This window comes from Euphorbia lathyris, chromosome 1 (genome assembly GCF_963576675.1).
Source record: "Euphorbia lathyris chromosome 1, ddEupLath1.1, whole genome shotgun sequence".
NCBI lineage: Eukaryota > Viridiplantae > Streptophyta > Magnoliopsida > Malpighiales > Euphorbiaceae > Euphorbia > Euphorbia lathyris.
This window is the reverse complement of record NC_088910.1, coordinates 38,684,336-38,708,457: the sequence shown is the minus strand read 5'-3', so window position 1 is coordinate 38,708,457 and position 24,122 is coordinate 38,684,336. Positions and strand designations below refer to the sequence as shown.

Sequence of the window (24,122 nt, the reverse complement as noted above, 5' to 3'; positions counted from 1 at the left end):
ACAATTCCTAGTTGTTCCCTTAGATTTAATTTTCAGATCTAAAGTCTATTCATTTCCCAGTACAATCTTTATTTTATTTGTTGTTCAATCATTTTTCTATAAGGTCGGTATCGTTTTGATAATCGAATCTTTTAGGAATTTTTCGGTCTCTTTATTCCATACAATCGTTTTGATAATTAGAAGTTAGAAAGCGCACTCAATTTCATTCCACAGTTCGAGAATACTATAATTCTCTGGCACGCCCGCATTTTTCCCACGAAAGAGCCAAACAGAGTTACAAGAAGATGAAAAAACACAAAGCAAAGGAAATCCAAAAGCCACAAATAAACTTATATATAAAGCTTGATAGATAGTATTCCACCATTATATTCATTGGTCATGATAGATAGTATTATGTTTCTGAAGGTAATTATTCAATTTTTTTTTCATATGTTGTAGTTATTTTGTTCTCAATTGTGTTGTTGTTATATTTTTATTAAACAATAGTTGTTATAGTTTCATCTTTCAGATCCATTTCTGTCGTTACCCAGGTTCTATACTCTCGCTACCTTATCCATGTTTTCTTTTTTATTTGTCTTTTTTTTCCAAACTGATATCTCCAATTGAAGAAATCCGATAGAAATAGAAGATTCATGAACAACTAAAATCGGGAAACACAAAGGTGTCAAAAATTACAAAAAATTCTTATGTTTCTCGAGGTAATTATTCGATTTTTTCATATGTTATGGTTATTTTTGTTCTCAACTGTGTTGTTTTTTTTATTAAACAATAGTTGTTATAGTTTCATATTTCAGAGATGAAATTCCACTTCTGTAGCTACCCAGGTTCCATACTTCTCGCTACCTTATCCATATTTTCTTTTTATTTGTCTTTTATTTTTCAAAATGAATAAACAAAATTTTTTGTATATTTGCATTCTTTTTTAGTATATGTTGCTAGGTGTTATCGTTTCGATTGTTAAGTCTAACTAAAGTTTAGATTTTCGGCTTTATATGAATTCAATTGTTAGCTTTAATTGAAGTTAAATTAATTTTTCCAATTCGAAACCTGTTGAAATCCACTCGTTTTTTAGTTTGATTTTATCTAACCGATATGGATTGTATTTTTTATTTTCATGCATTTTGGTACAAATAGATATAAAGTTGCACACAATAGTTGTTCATTGAAGTTTGAGACATATTGAAGAAAATATTGAAGAGGTATTGAAATATTATACTTACAATTAAGTTTATTTTAATTATAAATTATGTTATATTATTATTATTATTATTATTATTATTATTATTATTAAGGAGTTATTTTTTTTCCAGTTCTCTTGACAAAGAGATTGTAAGTGTCTAATAAATTTGATAAAATGTTTATTCTCGAAAAATTTGGATTATGCCAGATACGAATTCAAAATGAAGGTAAATAAAAATAAATTTTGATGCTCAAAATCCAAAAAATGTACATTAATTATGGGATATTGAGATAATTGCGTTTGCAACATTGATTATATAGTTTTTAACTATTATATTGTGGTTTGTACAAAATTGTCAGTATTTCAAGAGTTTTTAACAGATGAAAATGAAACATGAGCATAAGACAAGTTGTTGGAAAATATTAATTAAAAAATATTATTATTTGAATCTCTTAAAATTCTCAAATGTTGAGCATAATGATTCTAATTAATAGAATCAATTTCACATATTAATTATAAAACGTTTTTTTTATTGAGTGGTTACAATTGCGATTTTTTTTTTTGGTAGAAAAGAAAAGGAAAGCAAAGCAAAACAAGCAACTACACCAGGATTAGCCTAGGAAAGCTAACCCCAATCCTATCCTTTAAAAGAAGAGGAGAAAGAGCGATAGGGGGAACGGTAAGGGTAGAAACACCTAACACCCCCTCATGGCCTGCCGCCGCCAAGTGATCTGCAACACGGTTCTGCTCCCAGAAAATGTGGCTGAACTCAAGGATATCAAATGAGGGGCTAAGCCTCTTAATAGCTTTAATAAGGTTGCGGCTATGAAGACCCATGCCATGACTACCCAAAATCATATTGATGGCCTCCAAGTTATCTGACTCCACAGAAAGCCTCTTAACACCCAGCCTAATCGCCAGCTGGATCCCAGAGAGAATGCCCCAGAGCTCCGCAGAGAAGGAAGAACCCAAACCCAAATTCTGGGTAAACCCAGAAAGCCAGGCGCCTCCCGCATCCCTAAGAACACCTCCGGCAGCAATCTTACCATTACTGAGGCAGGAACCATCAGTATTCAGCTTCACAACCCCCTCTCTCGGCCTGCTCCAGCTCACGAGGTGGACATCACTACTCGGGGAAGATCTGGCAAGGGACTCACCTTTGAAACTATCAATAATAGAGGAGAGTTTCTTCAAGAAGAACTTAGCTAAGTTAGGCAAAAGCACAGCTTTATTATCAAAAATCTCCTCGTTCCTCCATTTCCACACTTGATGACAGATAATGGCAAAGAAAATGTCCCCATGCTCCATATAAGACAATAACTTTCTCCTAATACCATCTGAGAACCAGTCGTTCACAGAATGGGACATGAAGAAAGAGAAAGTATGATGAGGGAGAATTTTCTTCCAAACCTCTTCACTCTTAGGGCAATCCCTAAGAGCGTGGCACAACGATTCAACATGGCCTCTACATCTACCGCAAGCTCCAGAGGTCGCCAAATGCCTTCGATATCTATCTGAGTTAGTAAGTAATCTGTCTTTAACGCCCAGCCACAGGAAGCTCCTCATGCGGTAGGGGATTTTAAGGGACCAAATGGTCTTCCAAATATCTGAGGGATTATCAGTCCTGTTAAGGGAAAAAGCTTCAAAGGCAGATTTGTAAGAATAGACTCCATTGTTAGTCAGCGCCCAGCAATGCTTATCCATGTCTTCCTCTTGATTACTCACCTTCACTCCTCTAATTCTAAGGAGAGTCTCAAGGCTAAAGAAAGAATCAAATTTAGGCCAAACCCAGTCCCCTTCAGAGTCCACCACATCGGCTAACCTCCAGTTTTGGATATCACTAGGCGGGGGGGGGGGGGGGGGGGGGGGGGGGGGGGGGGAAGTGCACAATTGCGATTTAATTCTATTTAATTAAAATTAATTTATTGACTTAATACTTCATTAATAAAAAATAAAAATTTTAATTAATGGGCAAAAAATATTTCCACTCTCCTCTTTATATACTTATATCTTACATTCTCTCTTATTTTCGGAAAAAAAAAACGAGAGGAAGATAGTTCTCTCCTAATTATCTTTTTTGTCCCTTCATTTTTATTTTTTATTCTTTTGTTTGTTTTTCTTGCTTACGAAATTCAAGAATATATAATTATTAGAAAATATTAATAAAGTCAAATAAGTGATATCTGCGAGCGTGACTGATATTCTATACAGTGAAAGAATGAAGAACAAATTAATTGAATGTCTTGATGAGATATTACGAGATAAAAATAGGACAAATCATCATCTTAAGCTGATTCAATTGGATATATTGGGTTATTGTAGCATAATGAATAATTGAATTCGAATACTTGATGATCATGAAATTCCATCAAGCAAAATGATTATCATCAATATGAATTTGTGACTAATTCTTATGATTTTTTTTATATGTAATATATAGAATTGATAAGTTTCTTCATGTGCAATATTAGAAAAGTATTGATGATAATAGTTTATAGCATAATATTGATGTTGCTTCCATTTGAACATAGATTGTAATTCTTTTGTATCGTAGATATAATATTTAATTTTAATTGTAGTTTAATTCGATTTTTGTTTAACATAGATTGTAATTCTTTTGTATTATAGATATAATATTTAATTTTAATTTTAGTCTAATTCAATTTTTGATTTTTTTATTATATTCTAATATATTTCTTAATTAATCTCTTATTTTATTATTATTGTTTCATAGAATTCCAGCTATAAGAAAATATGAAAATATATTAAAATTACTAAAAAGTATAAATCATTGAATTTTATAAAAATAAATAAATCATTCATCTTTAGTTAAAATTCTATAAAAAAAAATTAATCAATTATTTTCAAAATTAATTTGATTTGATTTGAATTATCAAAAAAAATATATATTAATTTCAAATATACAAATTTCTCATAGCATGATATAAAATTACTTAAAAGTAAATATGTCAATTTATTTATTTATCTAAATTATATAAAAGTTCTGTATCCCGTGCATCGCACGGGTTTTCGACTAGTTAGTATAAATATAGGATAGTTACTATAAATACAATATATATCTAATAAATTGTGCCAAAATTAATTAAATTAATTCCCCTACTTGATTTTCTAATTAATTAAACATAGTTGCGTTTATGGGGGAAAATCCGAATTCAGAAAATTTATTACATACTTCAATTCCAGTGCAGCCTCCAAATAATGCAGAAGAAACTCATGATCCAAATTTTTGGGTTATTATTTACGCAATCTCCAATTCTTCACTAATTTCCTCTAATTTTAATACTTGGTTTTCTAATTTTTTAGAGCACAAGTGCATGATTTGAATGATAACTAAATTAATTAAAGAAGAAGCAAAAAAGAACTGATATTAGAGAGAAGTAAACGTTAGATTTGTAGAGAGAGACAAGAAGAAGAAGAAGTGGTATAAATGACAACTAAATTACCATTAAATAGACTACTAAATTACAACCATATTTAATGCATAAAATTTGACTAATTACAATGCAAATCATTTAATGTGTTATATAAAAAAATAAAAAAATATATTTTTTTATCTAGCGTCCCGGGGCACCCGTTAGCAGGCTCGTTATTACTTAGCTGTCACTTTAGACATTCCAAACATTAATTATGTCTAACATAATTAGTGTATCACTATAACAAAATTTGTTAAAAATGCTAACACTAAATCTGTTACATATAAGTTAATCACAATTTTTTTTACCAAACCGTCTAAAATATTTACCGTGTTATTAATATAGTTACAAATAATCAACAAAAAAAAAAAAACAAAATTGATTCAAACAAACTTGTTTGGAATGTAATAATAGTCAAACCGGTCATTTCAAATTTTTGATAGCACGGACTAAAATTGATTTTGTTTGAAAAGTTAGTGTCAAATTTGCACCATTTCGTACGTTAGTGCTAAATCTATATTTCTTTTGAAACGTTAGAGTTAAATTTTGCGCTTACCCATTATTAATTATTCTTTGTTTTTCTAATATATAAGCATGAATATTATATTTTCTGAAAAATAGATGTTAAAGCCCCATTATTTGTCGGAAAATATTGTGCTTTGAAAAATATTGGATATGAGAATTATTTTCGTTGGAAAATAAATATTTTTCGGCATTTGACTACAATATTGAAAAACGGGAAGAAATATTGGGTTAGTGTTAGTAAGAAGAAATGAATTATGAAAAGAGTAAAACATTTTCTCCATTTTTTTAATGTATTTTTCAGTTGATTAATCTAAAATTTTCGTTGTTTTATTTTCCTAAATAAACAAACACGAAAAATCAACAAAATATTGTTCTGCACAATATTTTTCAACAAATAAATGAGAATAAATCTTCTACTTTTCATGTAAGACATTTTTTTAACATCAAGTTATCGTTTAAGTTGGGATAAAACAAAAATAATTATAGTTGAACATGTAAATATTCATATAATTACTTTTATACTCTCTTTTTTTTTCAGGGGATTAATACACCATGCTTTACAATACCATACCAATACTAAATTTCAAATCAAAGAAAATAAATTTTAAAACTAACAAAATTATAACCTGGAAATATATTTCATCATAATTTATAGTGATAAAAAAAAAAGTTAACAATACATAATCAAATTTGTCAAAATTATCATTTAGTTAATTTTTTAAACAAGATTTAGATTTCAATGTAAGTATAACTTAAAATTTAATGACTTGTAGATCATAAAATAAAGTTTAGGATCATTTTAATTCAGCAGTGATGAATGTATTTTTTATCTATCTTTTGATTTCAATCAAACAATAAGATGAAATAAGACATTTATTACAAAAAATTACTCTTTAATGATGAAATTACTTTGAAAAATTATTTAACAGAAAGTCAAGATGTAATAAAATAATAAAAATACCTTTCAAAAAAAGTAATTAATTTATTAGTCCCTATATTTTGACAAAATACACTGTTTAGTCTCTGTATTTTCAAAAACACATGGTAAAGTCCCTAACGTTTTTCTCGGTGAACTGTTTAGTCCCTGCCGTTAGACTCTCATGAAGATTATGTTAGTCAATTTGGATTTGCGTTCTTCTTTTCCTTTATTTTTCTTTCCTTTAAACTCTAATGCATCTGAAATCAACTTTGAGTGTTCTTCTTCGTGATTTTCTTCTTAATCGTTCAGATTCATAAGCATTGGGTCTGTTCTTTTTCTTGTTCTTCATACAAATAGCTTCTTCTTCTAAATTGGATTTCCTCTTCTGAAGTTTGAAGGTAAATAGTAAATGGTAATTTAGTTATTTCCGAAGTTATAAACGGTAAAAAATCTAACAAACAGACGGAATGACTAAATAATTCACTGAGAAAAAGGTTAGAAACCTTACCATGTGTTTTTGAAAATACATGGACTAAACAGTGTGTTTTGTCAAAATATAGGGACTAATAAATTAATTACCAAAAAAACAAATTCTGACCAAATCAAGGGAAATGCACAAAAAATCGGAAATGGTAGGATGTTAGATTTGAAAGCAGAAATTCTTGTCCGTACACTGTACATTTTCCACGCCCAAAACACGCCTATTAGTTTCACTAAATTCCTGAAAACTTAAAATCTACGTCTCAGTCTCCATGGATCTTCTTCCTATTTGTGCTCTTGCTTTGCTACTACTCTCTCCCTCTCTGCTTCCTTATGGTTTGCTTCACTCTTCCTGCCATTTTTATCATTTTCTATCCATCTATCAAAATGTAGATACATATATATATACACGCTTTCTGTTTCTTACTGCAGCTACTGCCTCAAGAGCATTAGGAATACTACCAAAGGAGGCGACACAAATTCTTTTGAGCTCCGGTGAAGAATCAAATGTCGTTAGTAGATCAGATTTTCCTAATGATTTTCTGTTTGGAGTATCTACCTCGGCTTTGCAGGTGTTCCTTCGCTACATTTGGATACAATTTTGCTTCTATGATCTCATGGTGATTATTACTGAAATGATTATTTCATGTATATTTTGTTTTAGACTGAAGGATCTTTAAACACTGGAGGCAGAAAACCAAGCATATGGGAACCTTTTCTCAAGAAGAAACAAGGTCTCATCATAAATTCGTTTTTGAAATCGTGAATCTGATTTGATAATCTTTTATGAATTTGGTTTTGTAGATGAGGTGCTTGATAAAAGTAGTGCGGATACTGCAATTGATTCTTATAAGCGTTACAAAGTGAGTAAACAATCTAAATGCATCTCTTCCATTGTAATTAAAATCTGAGTTTTACTTATTTTGTTGCAAATTTAGGAAGATATTGAGCATGTGAAAAACCTTGGCGTAGATGCTTATAGATTTTCTATCTCTTGGACCAGAATTCTTCCTGGTACTTTCTTTTCTTAAATTCTATTTCCGTCGTTTTAATGCTTAATTCGATCTCCTCGGATGTTTAGTGACAAAATCTTAACTTCGTCGCTAATTGTTAATGATATATGCAGGTGGATCTTTGAGAGATGGGATAAATCAAGAAGGAATCGATCACTACAACAAGATAATTGATACGTTACTAGAATATGGTAGTCAAAATTGATCTGTAGAGTGGTTTACTAGCTCATTAATAATTTGCATCATATGATTTCTACCTTAATAAGTATGATTCATTATTCAATTAGGTATCATACCTTTTGTGACTCTCTATCACTTTGATTCTCCTCAAGTTTTGGATGACAAGTACGGTGGGTTTTTAAACCGATCAATTGTGTAAGTGTTACAATATCGAAGTGAAATTTTTACTGAATAATTCTCATAAGTCATAACACAATGAACTCATAAATTGGATAATATATATCCTCTTATAGATGTAAAAGTTGTAACTAAACGAATTAATCTAAATCGATCTATCTTTTTAAAAATATTTCAGGAATGATTTTAAGGATTATTGTGATGTTTGTTTTAAGAGTTTTGGAGATAGAGTGAAAAATTGGGTTACAATCAATGAGCCACTTCTGGTTTCAGAATTTGGGTATGACCTAGGGCTTTCCCCACCAGGCAGATGTACAGAAAGAAAAACATGTGCAGCTGGTAATTCATCTGTTGAACCTTACATTGTTACCCATATTCATGTACTCTGCCATGCTGCTGCTGTCAAGCTTTACAGGGAAGAATACCAGGTCAACTATCTATTTCTTAAAAAATCTGCAGGAATCTATTATCATAAATGTTGAAATAGTATGCATCTTGTATAAACAAATTGTATGAAATTTTTCCTTTTTTGGTCTAATGAAGATTGTATAATACTATCTACAATATGCATTTTGAGGAAGATTTTGATTTCCAGCTATTAGTCCTTTGCAGGCAAAACAAGGGGGAGAGGTTGGGGTAACACTGGTAGGACAATTCTATGAGCCATATTCTGAATCTTTGGAAGATAAAGCTGCACAACAAAGGATCTTGGACTTTAGAATAGGATGGTTAGTTATTTTACTTGATCGATAATTAACTTATTATTCGTTTAGCATGTTGATTGTTTTTTCTTTTCAACAAAAAGTACTTGTGGTTATTATATATAGGTTATTGGAACCATTAGTATATGGTGATTATCCTAGTCTCATGAAAGAATTGGTGAAGGAAAGGCTTCCTACTTTCACAAAGCAAGAGAAGCAGTTAGTGAAGGGCTCTTTTGATTTTATTGGCATAAACTATTATTCATCAAATTATGCCAAAAGCATACCGATCAATCTAAATGTTCCACCTACCAGCTACAACGATGACCAATTTGTAAATAGGACAGGTCTACTTCACATTTACTAATTCTTAGCACAGCAATTCTTTTTTTCCAAAAAAAGTAGTTACTAAATGTTCTTAATGTTTTGTGACTACAGTGAAGGGGAAAGATGGAAAATATATAGGCCCAAAGGTAAGAAATATGATAGTTTCTTTTACATATGTCTTTTTTATTATTGTTTCATGTATACAATTCTTTGATTCATGTTCAGGCTGAAGGGAATGCTCAAATTTATATTTACCCAGAAGGACTTCAGAAAATGTTGGAGTTTATCAAGCGAAAATACAAAAACCCCAAGGTCTACGTCACTGAGAATGGTAATGCCTAGTTTTTGTTTTTTTAGTTCCAATAATTTATAGCTTTCTTTGTTAGCTCTAGCAAAATGCATATAGGTTTTACAGGATTTTGGTTTATTACTACGAGTCATCTAATGGTTATTTCATACCAATCTCAAATCTGTAAAATGGTGTTTCTTCAATTTGGAAAAGAACTAGAAAATCTGACAGAACTTGTAACATGCATGTCATGGTCATATTTGACTGCAGGGGTTACTGAGTTTCGGGACGATAGCCTTGGATTAGTTAAAGCACTACATGATCAACATAGAATCAATTATATTCAGCAGCATTTTTATCGGATTCACAAAGCAATCAAGTAATTTAATAAAAGATTTGCAACGCTTGTACAGTATATCTAACCTTTTTGTATTCTTCAGCTTTGTCTTAAAACTAATGTTTCACTATATTATTAGATATATCTATCTATATGCAGGAATGGAGTAAATGTGAAAGGATATTTTTACTGGAGTCTATTTGATTCCTTTGAATGGTTAGGAGGATACACAACACGATTTGGATTTTATTATGTAGATTACAAGGACAATCTTAAGCGCATTCCGAAGGTTTCTGCATTATGGTATCGTAATTTCTTGCAAGGTCAGAGATGGAAATCCACCTAACCATATTGTACTTGGTCGAAAATACGACGCATTGACATGCCTGGGCACAAGGACAATAAGAAATGTGATACCATGATTCTTCAAAATCAGAACACAGCACAGCACGTTTGGAACCAAAGATGTCGAAAAGCCTGAATACATGAAGTCCATGTTCATCCAATTCTTGATTCTTTTTGTATTTTCTTTAGTATACAAAACTCTTAAGAGAGTTCATTTTATGTCCTAAGAACAAAATGATCTACATGATGTACAGTGAGAATCTACTAAAGGAAATACAAATGAGTTACAAAATGGTAGACAAAGTTGCCCTTGTGATTCTAAGTCACTCAAAAGATTGGAGTGGTGTGCTTGCACATGCATTCAGGAACTGGGTATGCAATCACATCTCTGTCTCTTTTCTTATTTCTTGGCTCAGGCTGGCCTCTAGAATTCTTGTGTAGCATTCGGACTATGCTTCCGAATTCTGAATTTGAAAGGGAAGAGTCTTCAATGAAAGGAATCATGCCTCGCTTGTTCGGTTTTATGCATTTCAAGTGACCAACATAGGCACGATGTCCCTGTCAACAAAAACACACACTCATAGTTAGACTTTTTCCATGTTTCTGAACACATTAAAACAAAATCCAAGCTTTTGTATGTGCATGTGAGTGCGCTAGATAGTAGTCAAAACCTGCATAAGCCTGCCCATGTTTCCACCATGGGATGGAATAAACACATTGCTGCTCAATGAGACAATGAAGTCAATGGCAGCCATAGCAGAGGATTTGTTTAGAAATGGTGAGAGTTCTCCTTCTTTTGCTAACATGTCTCTAGCCACTAGATTCTGAAATTCAGTCATAAGTGGATGCAGAGCCTGAACACCTCCAAATGGCTCTCCTCCTGCAATGTATATCCGCACATCGCTTGGCGCCCCTAAAGCCTTTAAAAGCCTGCAATATCACAACCCACCAGGAATTTAATTAGTCCCAAACAAAAAAGTTCCTGAAACGAAAGTTTTCCTGTATTACCTTGACATTTCTACTGCATTGAGAGGACAAAGACCCGCGAGTCTTCTCTCAGTGTAACTCATGTTCAGTCTTCCTGTGAGGTATTCGGTTTGGGATTCTCGAACCTGAGCGATTATTTTGTCGTACTGGTGGCCTAAACCAGTGAGACATCCACTTCTGACCCAGACATCCTTCTCTAGCCGAAGATGGAGAGCAATATATGGACCTTCTATCCACATTCTCCTTGCTAGCCGATTCCCGAGCTCCTGAATAGGGTTTGCAAATCTTAAAGCATGGAAGGCCGCCTATAATTCACACAGCACAAAGAAACAGAAGTAAGATAGTGATTTTAGTGTTAGACTACTCAATTCAGAGCTGATTACACTTAATTTCTGGCTGCCAATCTAACCTTGCACCGAAGTTTCTGCAGATCAGGTGGAAGGTTCTTGGATAGCTTAGAAGCTAGCCCCTTTAACACAAGAAGACCTTCTTCATTCAGCTACACAAATTATGGAAAGATCCTTAGCAATCTGATTAGGGCTGTCAACAGAAATCACAACAACACGATACCTGACACACGTTTATCATTTTTGTATCATTTATATCATACATAAGCATATGTGAAATATATAGCCACATAAAAGGATTATGAACCCCTAAATCCGAATTTTCCCCCTTGGTTACCTTTCTGGAGAACTTTGCTCTGAGCCATAAGGGTGAAACATCCATAGGAATTTGGTTTTCAACAGACTGTCTGGACATCAAATGAGTTGAAGGAAGTGCTGATACAATACGTACATCTGCTCGCAAAATCCTCTTGAAATGTTCCGCATTGAAAATGTCAGAGAATTCACTGCAATTTATCACAACATATATAGACTCATCATATCATACTCTAGTAACAAAGTTTTCCATTAAGAACTCAAGAAACTGTCACTTAACATGAAATATAGCAAACTATGTTACCAGCAAAAGAAAATCTACAATCTATGTTGCACAGAAACCGACACCGGAAAACATTAGTTAATGAAACGGACACTAAGGGAAACACTCAATCAGAAGAGGGAGCATTAATTGAGTAAAGATTTGAGTTTTGTACCTCTCATCGCCCCAAATCAGATTAATCTGCAAAATTGGCAAAACCAAAGCTGCTTCAAGAATTCTAGCAATAACAACAGCATCAACAATCTGATTCCTCTGCTGATTCAATCCTCCTGAAGCTACAACCACCAAGAATCTCTTCCTCTCCTTGGAAATCGAAGCAGATGCTTTTCTATATCTGATACTGAAATCCAAACATGGTTTGAATCCTTCTCCATCAGGCTGCTGCCAGAATTCCCTCTCCTCTTTCGATAAATTCCCGCTAATCCTTTGAATCGGTAATGGAAACATCATACTACTTCCCAGTCCAGGCTCATCGTTTACACTTACAGAAGACAACTCCGAAGAAATCGAAGCTAAAAGAAACTGTGAATGCGACTTAGAATAAGGCAATTGAAATTGAGATGAAGGAGAGATGAAAGAACAGGGGACTGAATCTCTGTTGAAAGGTAAGAAGCTGAGAACGAAAATGCCTAATAAAGTGAAACAAACGAGGATTAAGAGAAAGAGGAAAGATAAGATTCTTGCTGCTGAAGAAGGTGTGAAGAACTTGGAGTGGCTTCTTGGGCTTTTTCTTGGAGAGAACAGAAGGTAGGTTAATGGAGAGGAAGATACTAAGTTGAAAACTGGTGATGGAATTAGTGAGGCGAAAGGATTCTGAATATTCCTTGCTCTCGCCATTGCCAACTGGAAATCTGGAATCTCCTCTTCCGATTTTTATGGAGGGAGGAGAAAGAGAGAGTTTCTGTTATGGGTGTTGAGTGTCAAAAGACTAAGATGCCCTCAAGTTCGTTGTAGAGAAAGAAAGGGCAGTTTGGTCATAAGATGCTTATTGTAGGAGACGGCAGTTATGGGATTAAGTTGGTAGTTAGTTTTCCCGCGCAAAAACTCGCTCACTTCGTAGTTCGTAATAAGCCTGTTACAGTGATGCAGGTTCAGTATTTTGAAATTAATTCCTTCCTTTATTATATGAGGACGACATTTGTCCTCTTTGCACATGGACAATATTCGTTACATTGGAGACAAAAAATTATTATCCGAGGTTATAGGATAAAAACCGTCTTCGCATATATCGCTGAACATCCCCATATTCTCATGAAGGTGAAAATGGATTTCTTTCTAATGAACAGTTCGAATGGAGTAGTACTGGCGGATTTGGTGGATACTCGGTTTAAGGTAAATAGAGCAGTTTCCAAGACATAGCCCCAAAACGTCTTTAGAAGAGATGCGGTGCTCATCATGGATCGTACCATATCCAATAAGGTTCGGTTTCTCCTCTCAGACACACCATTGTGTTGTGGTGTATAAGGAGGTGTCCATGTAAGCATATTCCACATTCATTTAGATAATTCATAAAATCTTCTGAAAGATATTCTCCACTTCGATCAGATCGAAGTATTTTAATAGTCTTTCCAGTTTGATTTTCAACTTCATTGTTAAAACATTTGAATTTCTCAAAGGCTTCTTACTTGTGCTTCATCAAATAGATATAATCATATCTAGTATGATCATCTATGAAACTAATGAAGTATCTGAAACCTCATCTTGCTTGGACTGACATAGGACCACATACATCTGAATGTATTAATCCTAGAGTGTCTGATACACGCTCACCTTTATTGCTAAAGAGTGTCTTTGTCATTTTTCCTTTTAAACATGACTCACACGTTCCCATTGATTCACAATCAATTGAGTCTATAAGCCCATCTTGATGTAGCTTAAGCATGCGTCTCTGGTTTATATGACCTAAACGACAATGTCACAAGTAAGTTGAATTATCTATCTTAAGTCTTTTGGTATCAATTGTGAAAGCAGAAACCTTATCATTCAAAATATAAATCCCATTTAATGATATTCCTGAAAAATAGAAAATACTATTTCTATAAAATTCGCAGCTGTTGTTCTTAATTGAAACATGAAAACCATCATCCACAAGACAGCCAATAGAAATAATGTTACAAGACATCTCTGGAACATACAAACAGTTCCTCAATTCTATTACAAGTCCCGACGGTAGGCGTAGAACATAATCTCCAGTCGCGAGTGCGGCAACCCTTGCTCCATTTCCTACTCGCAGATTTATGTCTCCTTTCTTCAAATCCCTAGTATGTCTTAGCTCCTGCATATTTGTACAAATATGAGATCCACATCTGGTATCCAATATCCAAGACTCAGACTGTGAAATTGAATTAACTTCAATATAGAACATACTAGATGTTGAAGCACCGTTCTTTCCCTTCTTGAGAGAAGCTAGATACTCCTTGCAATTTCTCCTCCAATGCCCGTCTTTACCACAGAAGTGGCATTCTCCTTTGGGCTTCTTCACTTGCTTTCCTTTGGCTTGGGCTGGTTTGGCTCCCTTGTTCTTCTTGGTATATTTGGGATTGGGAAAATTCCTTTTCCTCTTCCTGGATCCCTCAATGATAAGTGCGGGTATTGCCTTATCTTTCTTCATATTGAGTTCAACAGTCTTGAGCATATTGGCGAGCTCTTCAAGAGAGGTCTGTAAGTCATTCATTTGATAGTTCATGATGAACTGGGAATAACTTTCTGGGAGGGATGTAAGAAGTAAGTCGACACTTAGTTCATGATCCATCGCAAAACCAATATTAGAAAGTTTGGTAATATAGCCAATCATCTTGACACAATGTGTCATAATAGATGTGCCCTCTTGCATCCTACAGCGAAACAACAACTTTGCTATCTCATAACGATCGCAACGAGTCTTTTTCCCGAACAGCTCTTTTAAGTGCATGACAATAGAATAGACATCCATCTCCTCATGTTGCCTCTGGAGTTCTGGTGTCATAGATGCAAGTATGATGCATCCCGCATGTTCATCATCGGATCGATACTTCTGATAAACATCAATCTCTTCAATGGGTGCATCATCAGCCAGAGCCGCGGGTATTAACGTATCCAATACATACCCTATCTTTTCGAACTTCAAAACAATTTTGAGGTTACGAAACCAATCGGTGAAGTTTGAACCATTCAGTTTGTTATCAGTAAGGATATTTCTTAGATCGGTTTTCAACCATGATGTTGTATGAGTAATTATTTGGCTAAAGATGGAGAGGTTATGAAGATTAGGGGGACTTTTAGTTGGCTCTAAAATTATGGATTGGATAATTGTTTAGTTGAAACCGATGAAGTAATCATGGTTGAACATCTTAGACAAGTTCTTTTGCGGTCAGCACGTGACCTTATTTTAGAGGACTGTAATTATTTACTTTCTTCTTTTAATGACATTAATATCAAATTTGTTGGTCGTTATGCGATTAGTGTGGGTCACGAACTATCTAGAACTACCTATTCTATTTTACTTCAAGACTTATGGAATGATCGAATATACCACATTTTATTTCTCCAACTTTTGCATTAATATATCAACTTTTCATTAAAAAAATAGTTGTTTTTTAAAATTTTTTTTTATTAAAGGCTTGTTATCGATAAAAAAATAGTTGTTCAAATAAGCTAATTGTTACTTATTTAAAATAAGGTAACAAAATAGCCTTATAAAGTTGGATTAAACCTTTGTTTAGGATAATTTATATAAAAAATTACCCTATTGGACCTGGTTGGGAAATATTTCTTTTAAAGAGGGACTATTTTCCAACCAGGGTTAAAAAGTATATTTTTTTTGAATTTTTTTTACTAATTACGGTGCTATAGGCACCGTAATGAGCTAGTGGACAGGAATCCCAAAGGGATTTCTGTCCACAAGTGGAGCAGTGGCTTCACACCATTGCCCAACAAATATTAAAAAAAATTAATTATTTTTTTATAAAAATAAAAATAAAATTTATAAAATAAATATAAAAAGAAATTAATTTATTATTTTATAAAAATAAAATTATATATTACAATAATGTTATTGAATTTTTGTTTTATAGAATTTTGATTAAAATTAAAATTTAATTTTGCTTAGAAACGTTGAGATTAAATTTGCATATTTTCATATGTTAAGACTAAATATAAACTTCACTTGAAACGTTACGGTTAAATATATAATGCATTACTAACAAAAAAAAAATATTTAGTATATTAATAACAGAGTAAAATATTTTAGACATTTTAAAAAAAATTGTGATTAATTTATATGTAACACGTTTGATTTTTTTGGAACTGTCTAAAATATTTTACTATATTATTAATATAGTTACGAATAAAAAAAATATAGTTACGAATAAAAATTGCTTGGAAACGTTAAGATTAAATTTGCATATTTTCATACGTTAAGACTAAATATAAACTTCACTTGAAACGTTATGGTTAAATATATAATGCATTACTAACAAAAAAATATATATATATTTAGTATATTAATAACAGAGTAAAATATTTTAGACATTTTAAAAAAAATTGTGATTAATTTATATGTAACACGTTTAATTTTTTTGGAACTGTCTAAAATATTTTACCATATTATTAATATAGTTACGAATAAAAAATGTGTAAAACTGCTTCAATTTATCGACAAACTGGTTTAGAAGGTTCGATGTGGCTAAATAACAGTCAAACAAATCTTTTCAAATTTTCGGTAGCGTACGGTTAAATTTGATGCTCCTCTTTCGATAGTATCAACTTCTGCCATGTTTACAGAGAGCAGAATCGAGTGGCAGATCGGCTTGCTACAGAAGGCCATGAGAGGACTTTGGACGTCTCGATTTTCTCATCTCTCCTGGATTTCCTTTTGTCTTTGCCTTCAGAAGATAATGTGGGATTTAGCTTTCCTAGGCTAATCCGGACTAACTTGTTGTGGTGTTTTGTTTTTTTCCTTCTTTTCTCTACCAAAAAAAAAAATTGATCTTCCTTAGTAATGTTAGTACTAAATTTGCACAATTTTATACGTTAGGGCTAAATCTGCAGTTCGCTGGAAACATATACGTTAAATATTTAGTGCATTACTAACAAAAAAATATTTAGTACATTAATAACACAGTAAAATATTTTAGACAATTTCAAAAAAAAAAATTATGATTAATTTATATATAGCAGGTTTATTTTTTCAAACTGTCTATAGTATTTTACTGTGTTATTAATACAGTTACAAAAAAATATATAAAACTGCTTAAATTTATCGACAAACTGCCTTAAAAGGTTCGATGTAGCTAAATAACAGTTAAACAAGTCTTTTTAAATTTCCGGTAGTGTGTGGTTAAAATTGACCTTACTTAAAAATTATATAAAAGTAATAACATTATTATAATATATATTATTTTTATAAAATAATAAATAAATTAATTTACTTTTTATAAATTTTATTTTTATTTTTATAAAAAAATAAATCACATTTTTTTATATTTGTTTGCGACAGTGGCATCAAGCCACTGCCCCACTATTTGGCAGGAATCCCAACCCTTTACGGCGCCTATGGATAAAAAAGTATTATAAAGATCCAAAATTTTAACCTTGGTTGGAAAATAGCTCATTCTAGGGGAATATTTCCCAACCGGGTCCAATTACCCCAAACCAAAGATTAATCCTATAAAGTTTGGAGAAGAGATAATTTAGAATTCACATGTAAAATATTACAATTTTAGTTCTAATATTTTATTATATTACAGATCTCATTATCACAAATGAACACATTATATGTGTAAAACTAAAAGAAAGAAACTAAGAATCGCTGCTCTTTATTATTGTAGTCTCTGTATTTATAATCAACAATCAGGGGTATGATAGGAAATATGAAAATACAGCTCACTATTAGTTGTTAGACTAACAACCCATTTCCCGCTAGAATTGGAGTTTGTTATGAGCACAAGTTGAACACGTGCCATATTCTCAACACCCCCTCTTCACGTGTGAAATATCCTTCACTTGAATACTTGTTTTTCTATCTTTTACTTGTTCCATTTCTACAATTCCCATCTTCGATAGCAAATGTTAATGGCTTCGTGAAGACATCAGCTAGCTGGTTTTCAGAAGCTATATATGGAGTACATAAAAGCCCACTCTGTAAATGTTCCCTAACTATGTGACAATCAATGTCCAAATGTTTTGTCCGTTCATGGAAAACCGGATTTTCTGTAATATGAATTGCAGCTTTGTTATCACAGAACAAAGGAATTGGTTTTTCAATATCTAATCCTAACTCTGTCAACAAGTATGTGATCCATTTTACTTCGCACGAAGTGGTTGCCATGGCCCTATACTCTGCTTCAGCCGAAGATTTGCTCACTGTTGGTTGTTTCTTCGCCTTCCATGAAATAAGACAATTACCCAGGAATACACAATAACCTCCAACTGACCTTCTTGTCTCCTTGCACCTTGCCCAATCAGCATCACTGAATGCAGTCATTCTCATTTGGCTTTGTTTATCCTGCTCTTCATAGTCATTCTTGCAAAAAGCTTTAATACTTAAGTTTGATCTAGTAGGATAAAACAACCCCATAGTTGTTGTTCCTTTTAAATACCTCAACACATGTACTGCTGCATTGAACTGAATTTTAGTAGGTTGTTGTAAAAACTAACTAAGCCATTGAGTTGCATAGCTTATGTCAGGCCTGGTGAAGCCAAGGTAAAGAAGCTTCCCAATGATTCTTCTATATCGATAACAGGACTATCTTCAGTGAGGTCCACTCCTTCGAGTAAAGGAGCATATGCGACTTCTGCTTTTGTTAATCCAGCTTCTTTGATCATATCATTGATGTACTTATGTTGAGATAACACCACCCCATCCTCTGACCTTGATAATTCAACTCCCAAAAAATACTTAGCAATTCCCAAGTCTTTGATGGCAAAGGCCTTGTGCAATTCTTGCTTTACATCTTCAATAATTTTCAATGCCGATCCTGTCAATAAGATATCATCCACATACACAACTAACATTGTGAATTCATTCCCTTCAGTTTTATAGAACATACAGTAGTCATGTACAGATCTGTTGAATCCCAATTTCATCAATGTGTAAGTCAGCTCTTTGTTCCACTGCCTTCCAGCTTGTTTGAGTCCATAAATGGATTTCACAAGTCTGCAAACTTCCCCTTTCTTTGCATTGTATCCTTCAGGTGGCTCCATATAGAGCTCATCTTCAATGTAACCATGCAAATATGCATTGTTTACATCTATTTAATAGATTTCCCAAGCTATAGCAAGTAAGAATCTCACAGTTACCACCTTTGCAACTGGGGAAAACTATCATGATAGTCTATCCCCCACCTTTGATTGTAACCCCTTGCTACAAGCCTAGCTTTATATTTCTCCAGACTTCCATCTGCTTTATATTTCACTTTGAAGATCCACATTGATGAAATTGCTTTCTTCCCTTTTGGTAGCTTTGTCATCTCCCATGTTCCATTGCTTTCAAGTGCTTCCAACTCTTGATCCATTGCTTTAACCCAATTACGATCCTTGCTAGTTGCTGAGTAACTGCTTGGTTCTGGGATTTTTGCAATGCTACTAAAGAAGGATGCATGTTGTATTGTATAGCTTGGCATCTTCTTCTTTGCTTTTTCTTCTAAATTTTCAGTTTCACTAGCATTGTTGGACACAAAATCAGTTATCCATGTTGGTGGTTTGCATTGTCTAGTGGATCTTCTCAATTGTGGTTCTTGTGTGTTTCTAGGCACTACAGCTTCTTGTTCATTGAGATCATCGTGTTGCTCTCTTTGAACTTCACTTTGCTCTAGAGTCTGCATCTGTGAATTGACTGACATTATTTCATTATTGGTGTGATCTTCAGGAGGTTGATGTAAATCTGGAACTGCATTTTCTATATATGTCGATATAATACTCTCTTCTGCACAATTTGGTATAACTGTGTGTATTGGGATGGATCTTTGTTCTGTATCTGTTAAAACAGGAAATTTATTAGATGAATAATGAAACTCATTTTCAATAAAGTGTACATCTCTCGAAACACATAATTTCTGTGTTTGAATATTGAACAATTTCCAGCCCTTCTGTCCAGGGGATTCTCCTAAATACACACACTTTACCGCTCTATCATCAAATTTTCCCTTTTGTGCACTTGTATTGGCTGCAAATGCAGTACAACCAAATACCTTCAATTTATCATAATCTGGCATCTTTCTATATAGAACTTGATGAGGTGATTTCCAACCTAGAACTTTGGTTGGATGAACATTTATCAACGTTGCAGCATGCAACATTGCTTCCCCCCAAAACCTTTGAGGCAAACTTGCTTGTTTTAACAGAGCCCTTGCCACAGTTGTAAGACTTCTATGTCTCCTTTCAACTGTCCCATTCTGTTGTGGACTATTTATATAGGTTCTCTGATGAACAATCCCCCATTCTTTCAAAACATTTTGAGTTTCCTGACCAACAAATTCAGTTCCATTATCTGACCTGATACATTTGATTAATGTGTCATACTGTGTCTGCACCATTTTTAGGAAGTTGTCAATCAACTCAGGTACTTGATCCTTGCTTTTGAACAAAGCGAGCCACATAACCCTGGAGAAGTCATCCACAATAGTCAATATAAATCTGTCACCAGTGAGAGAAACAACTTTATACGGTCCCCATACATCCATGTGAACCAAATCAAACAATTTTATTGATTTTGAAATACTATTACAGAATGGTTGTCTGGTCATTTTGCTACGTATGCAAACATCACAACGTACAAAGTCAACATCCGGATTCCCCCCCTGACTTTGTATATTTTGCACATACTTCATCCTATTCCCAGATAAATGACCTAACCTTTGATGCCAAATGGCCATCATATCAGCAACACCTTCTTGAACATTCAAAATACAATGATCAAGCTTGACATTGAAACTATTTATTACATCTTTATTAAAAGATCTTCTAGTAAGGTAGTATAATCCATTCTCCAGGAATCCAATTGCCAATGCCCTCTTACAGACTTGGTCCTACAAAACACAATGCTTAGCATAGAATTGAATCCCAATTCCTTCATCATTCAATAATTTGCTTACTGTATTTAAACTTTGGTATATGTAATACGTTCTTCAATACAAAACCATTTCCAAATATCATATCTCCTTGTTTTACTACCTTATGTGCATCACCTGTAGGTAAAAAAAACTTTCCTACTTGCATCTGCCATACTTACATTGATCATCATATGATCAACAAATGTCATGTGAGTTGTTGCTCTTGAATCAATAACCCATGCATATTCGAAATCAGTATTTAAGTTTTCAGATGTAATACCTGCTTCACTCATGCCTGCAAAGCATAAAACTCATGGTTTTTGTTGCTATTATCCGCAACATTCTTCCATTTTAAAGCCTTCTGTACTTCTCTCTGCACCATAACTTGAATCGATTCTGGCTTGTCATTCTCAGAATCTGAATCATCAATTGGAGACTGATGATCTCTAGTCATATGAGCCTGTTGTTTGATATTGTTGCTCTTCTTTCCCTTATACTAGTCAGGATATCCCACTAACTTGAAGCATTCTTCCTTCTCATGTCCCGGTTTCCTACAGTACCTGCAAAACTTATCTTCCTTTTGACCTTGACCAGATTTCTTTGCACCAGATTTTCCTCCAGAATTGTTCTTTAACTGATATTATGCAGATCCAGTTGTCATATTGACAAATTCATCTTTCACTTCTTTGACAACAAATCTTTGCTTCTCAATTCGCATCAGCATAGAGTAAGCCTTGTTCACCGGTGGTAGAGGCTCTATCAAGAGTATTTGTTCGCGAACATTCTCGAAATCTGGATGTAATCCTGTCAAGAATTGCATTAATTGCTCTTCTTCAAGTTGATCCTGAGCTTGCTTTTTGGATTCTCCACAAGTACAACTAAGTAATGGACGAATTTCTGCATATTAATCCCACTTCCTTTTGATTTTGTTAAAGTAATCTACCAAACTCAGATTACCTTGAGTCATGCTACAAATATCTTTGCGTAATTGAAAAATTAGAGGTCCATTACTCTCACCATACCTCTGTTCTATCTCTTTCCATAATCCATAAGAAGTTTTTGCAAATAAAAACACATCAGCAAGTTCCTTTGATAATCCATTCATAATCCACGAAAAAACTAAATCATCAATTTCTCTCCATTTCAAGAACTCATCAGATTTCTCATCAGCAGGTTTTCCATCGGATTGTATAAATTTCAATTTGCGCTTTGCATTCAAGGCTAACAACATAGATCGTTTCCACGAAATGAAATTATTCCCTATCAACACAGTAGAAACTATGTTTAGACTAGGATTATCAGCGCTAGGGTTTACCTGTTGTGTATTGTTTGCTTCTATCATCTCTATGTTTTGAGAATGATCTGAACTTGAATTGTGTAATACGTGATCTCCAGATTGTTCCGAAAACTGCTCAAAGTTTTCACTGCCGGAGCCGTCAGCGTCGCCGGAATCTTCTGATTCGGAAAAACTTACAGAATTTCGCACCGTATCAGCGTAAGACTTTGATTTCTCCTTCTTTGAGCGCATTCTAGAAACGATCAATCAAGAGTTTTCTTCCTGCTCTGATACCATGTAAAACTAAAAGAAAGAAACTAAGAATCGTTGCTCTTTATTATTGTAGCCTCTGTATTTATAATCAACAATCAGGGGTATGATAGGAAATATGAAAATACAGCTCACTATTAGCTGTTAGACTAACAACCCATTTTCCCGCTAGAATTGGAGTCTGTTATGAGCACAAGTTGAACACGTGCCATATTCTCAACAATATGCTTGTGTCATTAACCCTTTATATTCTGGCTTCGAACATAATGTTACCACTAAAAATCTTGACCTTTTATTCTCCTAAGAATTCATCCAGCCTATCGATTCATACTTTTATAATTACAGTGAAAGCATAATGTGATGCTTATGTATAAAAGAGTTAATGTCACAATTATCTAATATGTTAATTTTTGTTAATGACTTTTAATCACACAACTTGATAAATATTAATATTAAAAGTATACTATTTTTTTTAAATGAATCAAATATTATAAATCAGCAGCAAGAGCAGTACAGGCACAAAGAGGGGGCACTGAAAGCCAGACCGTTCTATCAGTGGTAGGTGTAACTACACAGGCTATAAAATGAGCAGCTAAATCTGTTGACCTACGAACAAAAAAAAAATAGACACATTAACAATACCCTTTAACAGGAGTTTGCAATCTTCGATAATTGGATCTAGAGTCGAATTGCCACTAGTTTCTCAATGGATGAGATACACTAAAAATTAAGAATCTAATTCCACTAATACGTTCTGTCTACCAGTATCCTTTAGCCAACTCAATGTCGCACGGCACGAGATCGCTTCAACCAGAAACGGGTCTAGATGATAATGCATAATTCTGTTTCCAACTGCCAGATCATCACCCGAACTGTCTCACAACACGAAGCTAAAACATGTGTATCCCCTGTTTGTAAATACTGCCTCGTCAACATTTAATTTTGACATACCGTGAGGTGGTTTGCACCATTTCTGCTGGGTTGTCAAATTCGCATTAATGTCTCCATAGGGTTGCACTTGGGTTGCTTTCCAACTTGCAAGGTACATCATGGCGGAGGAGTACAATGTAGTCGGTAGTGTCTTCTTTTGGTTCCAAACTTGGTTATTCCGATTTAGTCACAAAACCAACTGCAAATTGCCGCACAATCAATTGAATCCGCATGAAGATGGCTTAATTTTTCCCAGAATTCGTTAAAAGAGGAACAACTATCAGCCAGGCCAGAGAATGGAGTTAGTCGCCATAAGAAGCAGGTGTTTCGACACGAGACTAGGGTGTGGAAGTCATCCTCCTCTTCTTGTTGACACATAGGATAGATGCTACTGATTGGAACCAATCGAGTTGTTAAGGCCTTCAGAGACGGGAGACACCCCACTAAAACCTGCCATAATAGGTTCTTAACCTTTGGTGGAACTTTTAAAGACCAAATTGCATCCCAATTCACCTTATTAACAGCCGATGATGAACCTGTCTCGTGATGTACTGCCCATAGTTGGCGATACGCGCTTTTGATAGTAAACTTGCCTCTTGCACGCCAGAACCACTCCTACGAATCATTGACATGTTGCAAACTGAGAGGGATACTGCATATAAGTTCGACATCTCTCTCCATAAAATTCCTCGTATCAGCTCTATGCCCCATTCACCCGTATCCGTCTGAAGGCTTTCCACCATTTCGCTCTCCAAATCTTGGAGCATACTACTCTCAA

The 24,122-nt window shown here is 33.8% G+C and overlaps 2 protein-coding genes across 3 annotated transcripts; one reads left to right on the top strand and one right to left on the bottom strand.

Annotated features, from left to right (window-relative positions):
- Positions 1–6,711: 6,711 nt before the first annotated feature.
- On the top strand, positions 6,712–10,195 carry LOC136231098 (beta-glucosidase 24-like). Of its 2 annotated transcripts, none has more exons than XM_066020399.1 (14): positions 6,712–6,874; positions 6,971–7,110; positions 7,203–7,272; positions 7,343–7,401; positions 7,477–7,552; positions 7,665–7,742; positions 7,839–7,926; positions 8,087–8,336; positions 8,521–8,636; positions 8,736–8,956; positions 9,048–9,082; positions 9,162–9,267; positions 9,496–9,604; positions 9,722–10,195. In XM_066020399.1, exons 1-14 carry the CDS (start codon positions 6,811–6,813, stop codon positions 9,906–9,908), a joined length of 1,599 nt encoding a protein of 532 aa, XP_065876471.1. In that variant the 5' UTR covers positions 6,712–6,810; the 3' UTR covers positions 9,909–10,195. The 2 variants fall into 2 exon arrangements, with proteins under 2 accessions (XP_065876471.1, XP_065876543.1); XM_066020471.1 differs by having other exon boundaries at positions 9,496–9,632; positions 9,722–9,858.
- A 32-nt stretch (positions 10,196–10,227) lies between these two features.
- On the bottom strand, positions 10,228–12,676 carry LOC136231026 (O-fucosyltransferase 37). The gene is made up of 6 exons (XM_066020290.1): positions 11,994–12,676; positions 11,579–11,747; positions 11,304–11,393; positions 10,916–11,199; positions 10,579–10,837; positions 10,228–10,465 (listed from the first exon to the last, which is right to left on the bottom strand). Exons 1-6 carry the CDS (start codon positions 12,674–12,676, stop codon positions 10,235–10,237), a joined length of 1,716 nt encoding a protein of 571 aa, XP_065876362.1. The 3' UTR covers positions 10,228–10,234.
- Between the last annotated feature and the right edge of the window lie 11,446 nt (positions 12,677–24,122).

What these genes read in the sequence shown, in the direction of transcription:
- LOC136231098 (XM_066020399.1), top strand. Translation starts at nt 6,811, where the DNA reads ATGGATCTTCTTCCTATTTGTGCTCTTGCTTTGCTACTACTCTCTCCC. An exon ending in TTTACAGGGAAGAATACCAG is followed by an intron (nt 8,337 to 8,520) that starts GTCAACTATCTA and finishes AGTCCTTTGCAG; the next exon opens with GCAAAACAAGGGGGAGAGGT. An exon ending in CGGATTCACAAAGCAATCAA is followed by an intron (nt 9,605 to 9,721) that starts GTAATTTAATAA and finishes ATCTATATGCAG; the next exon opens with GAATGGAGTAAATGTGAAAG.
- LOC136231026 (XM_066020290.1), bottom strand. Translation starts at nt 12,676, where the DNA reads ATGGCGAGAGCAAGGAATATTCAGAATCCTTTCGCCTCACTAATTCCA. An exon ending in CTGATTTGGGGCGATGAGAG is followed by an intron (nt 11,748 to 11,993) that starts GTACAAAACTCA and finishes GATAAATTGCAG; the next exon opens with TGAATTCTCTGACATTTTCA. An exon ending in AATGCAGTAGAAATGTCAAG is followed by an intron (nt 10,838 to 10,915) that starts GTAATACAGGAA and finishes GTGATATTGCAG; the next exon opens with GCTTTTAAAGGCTTTAGGGG.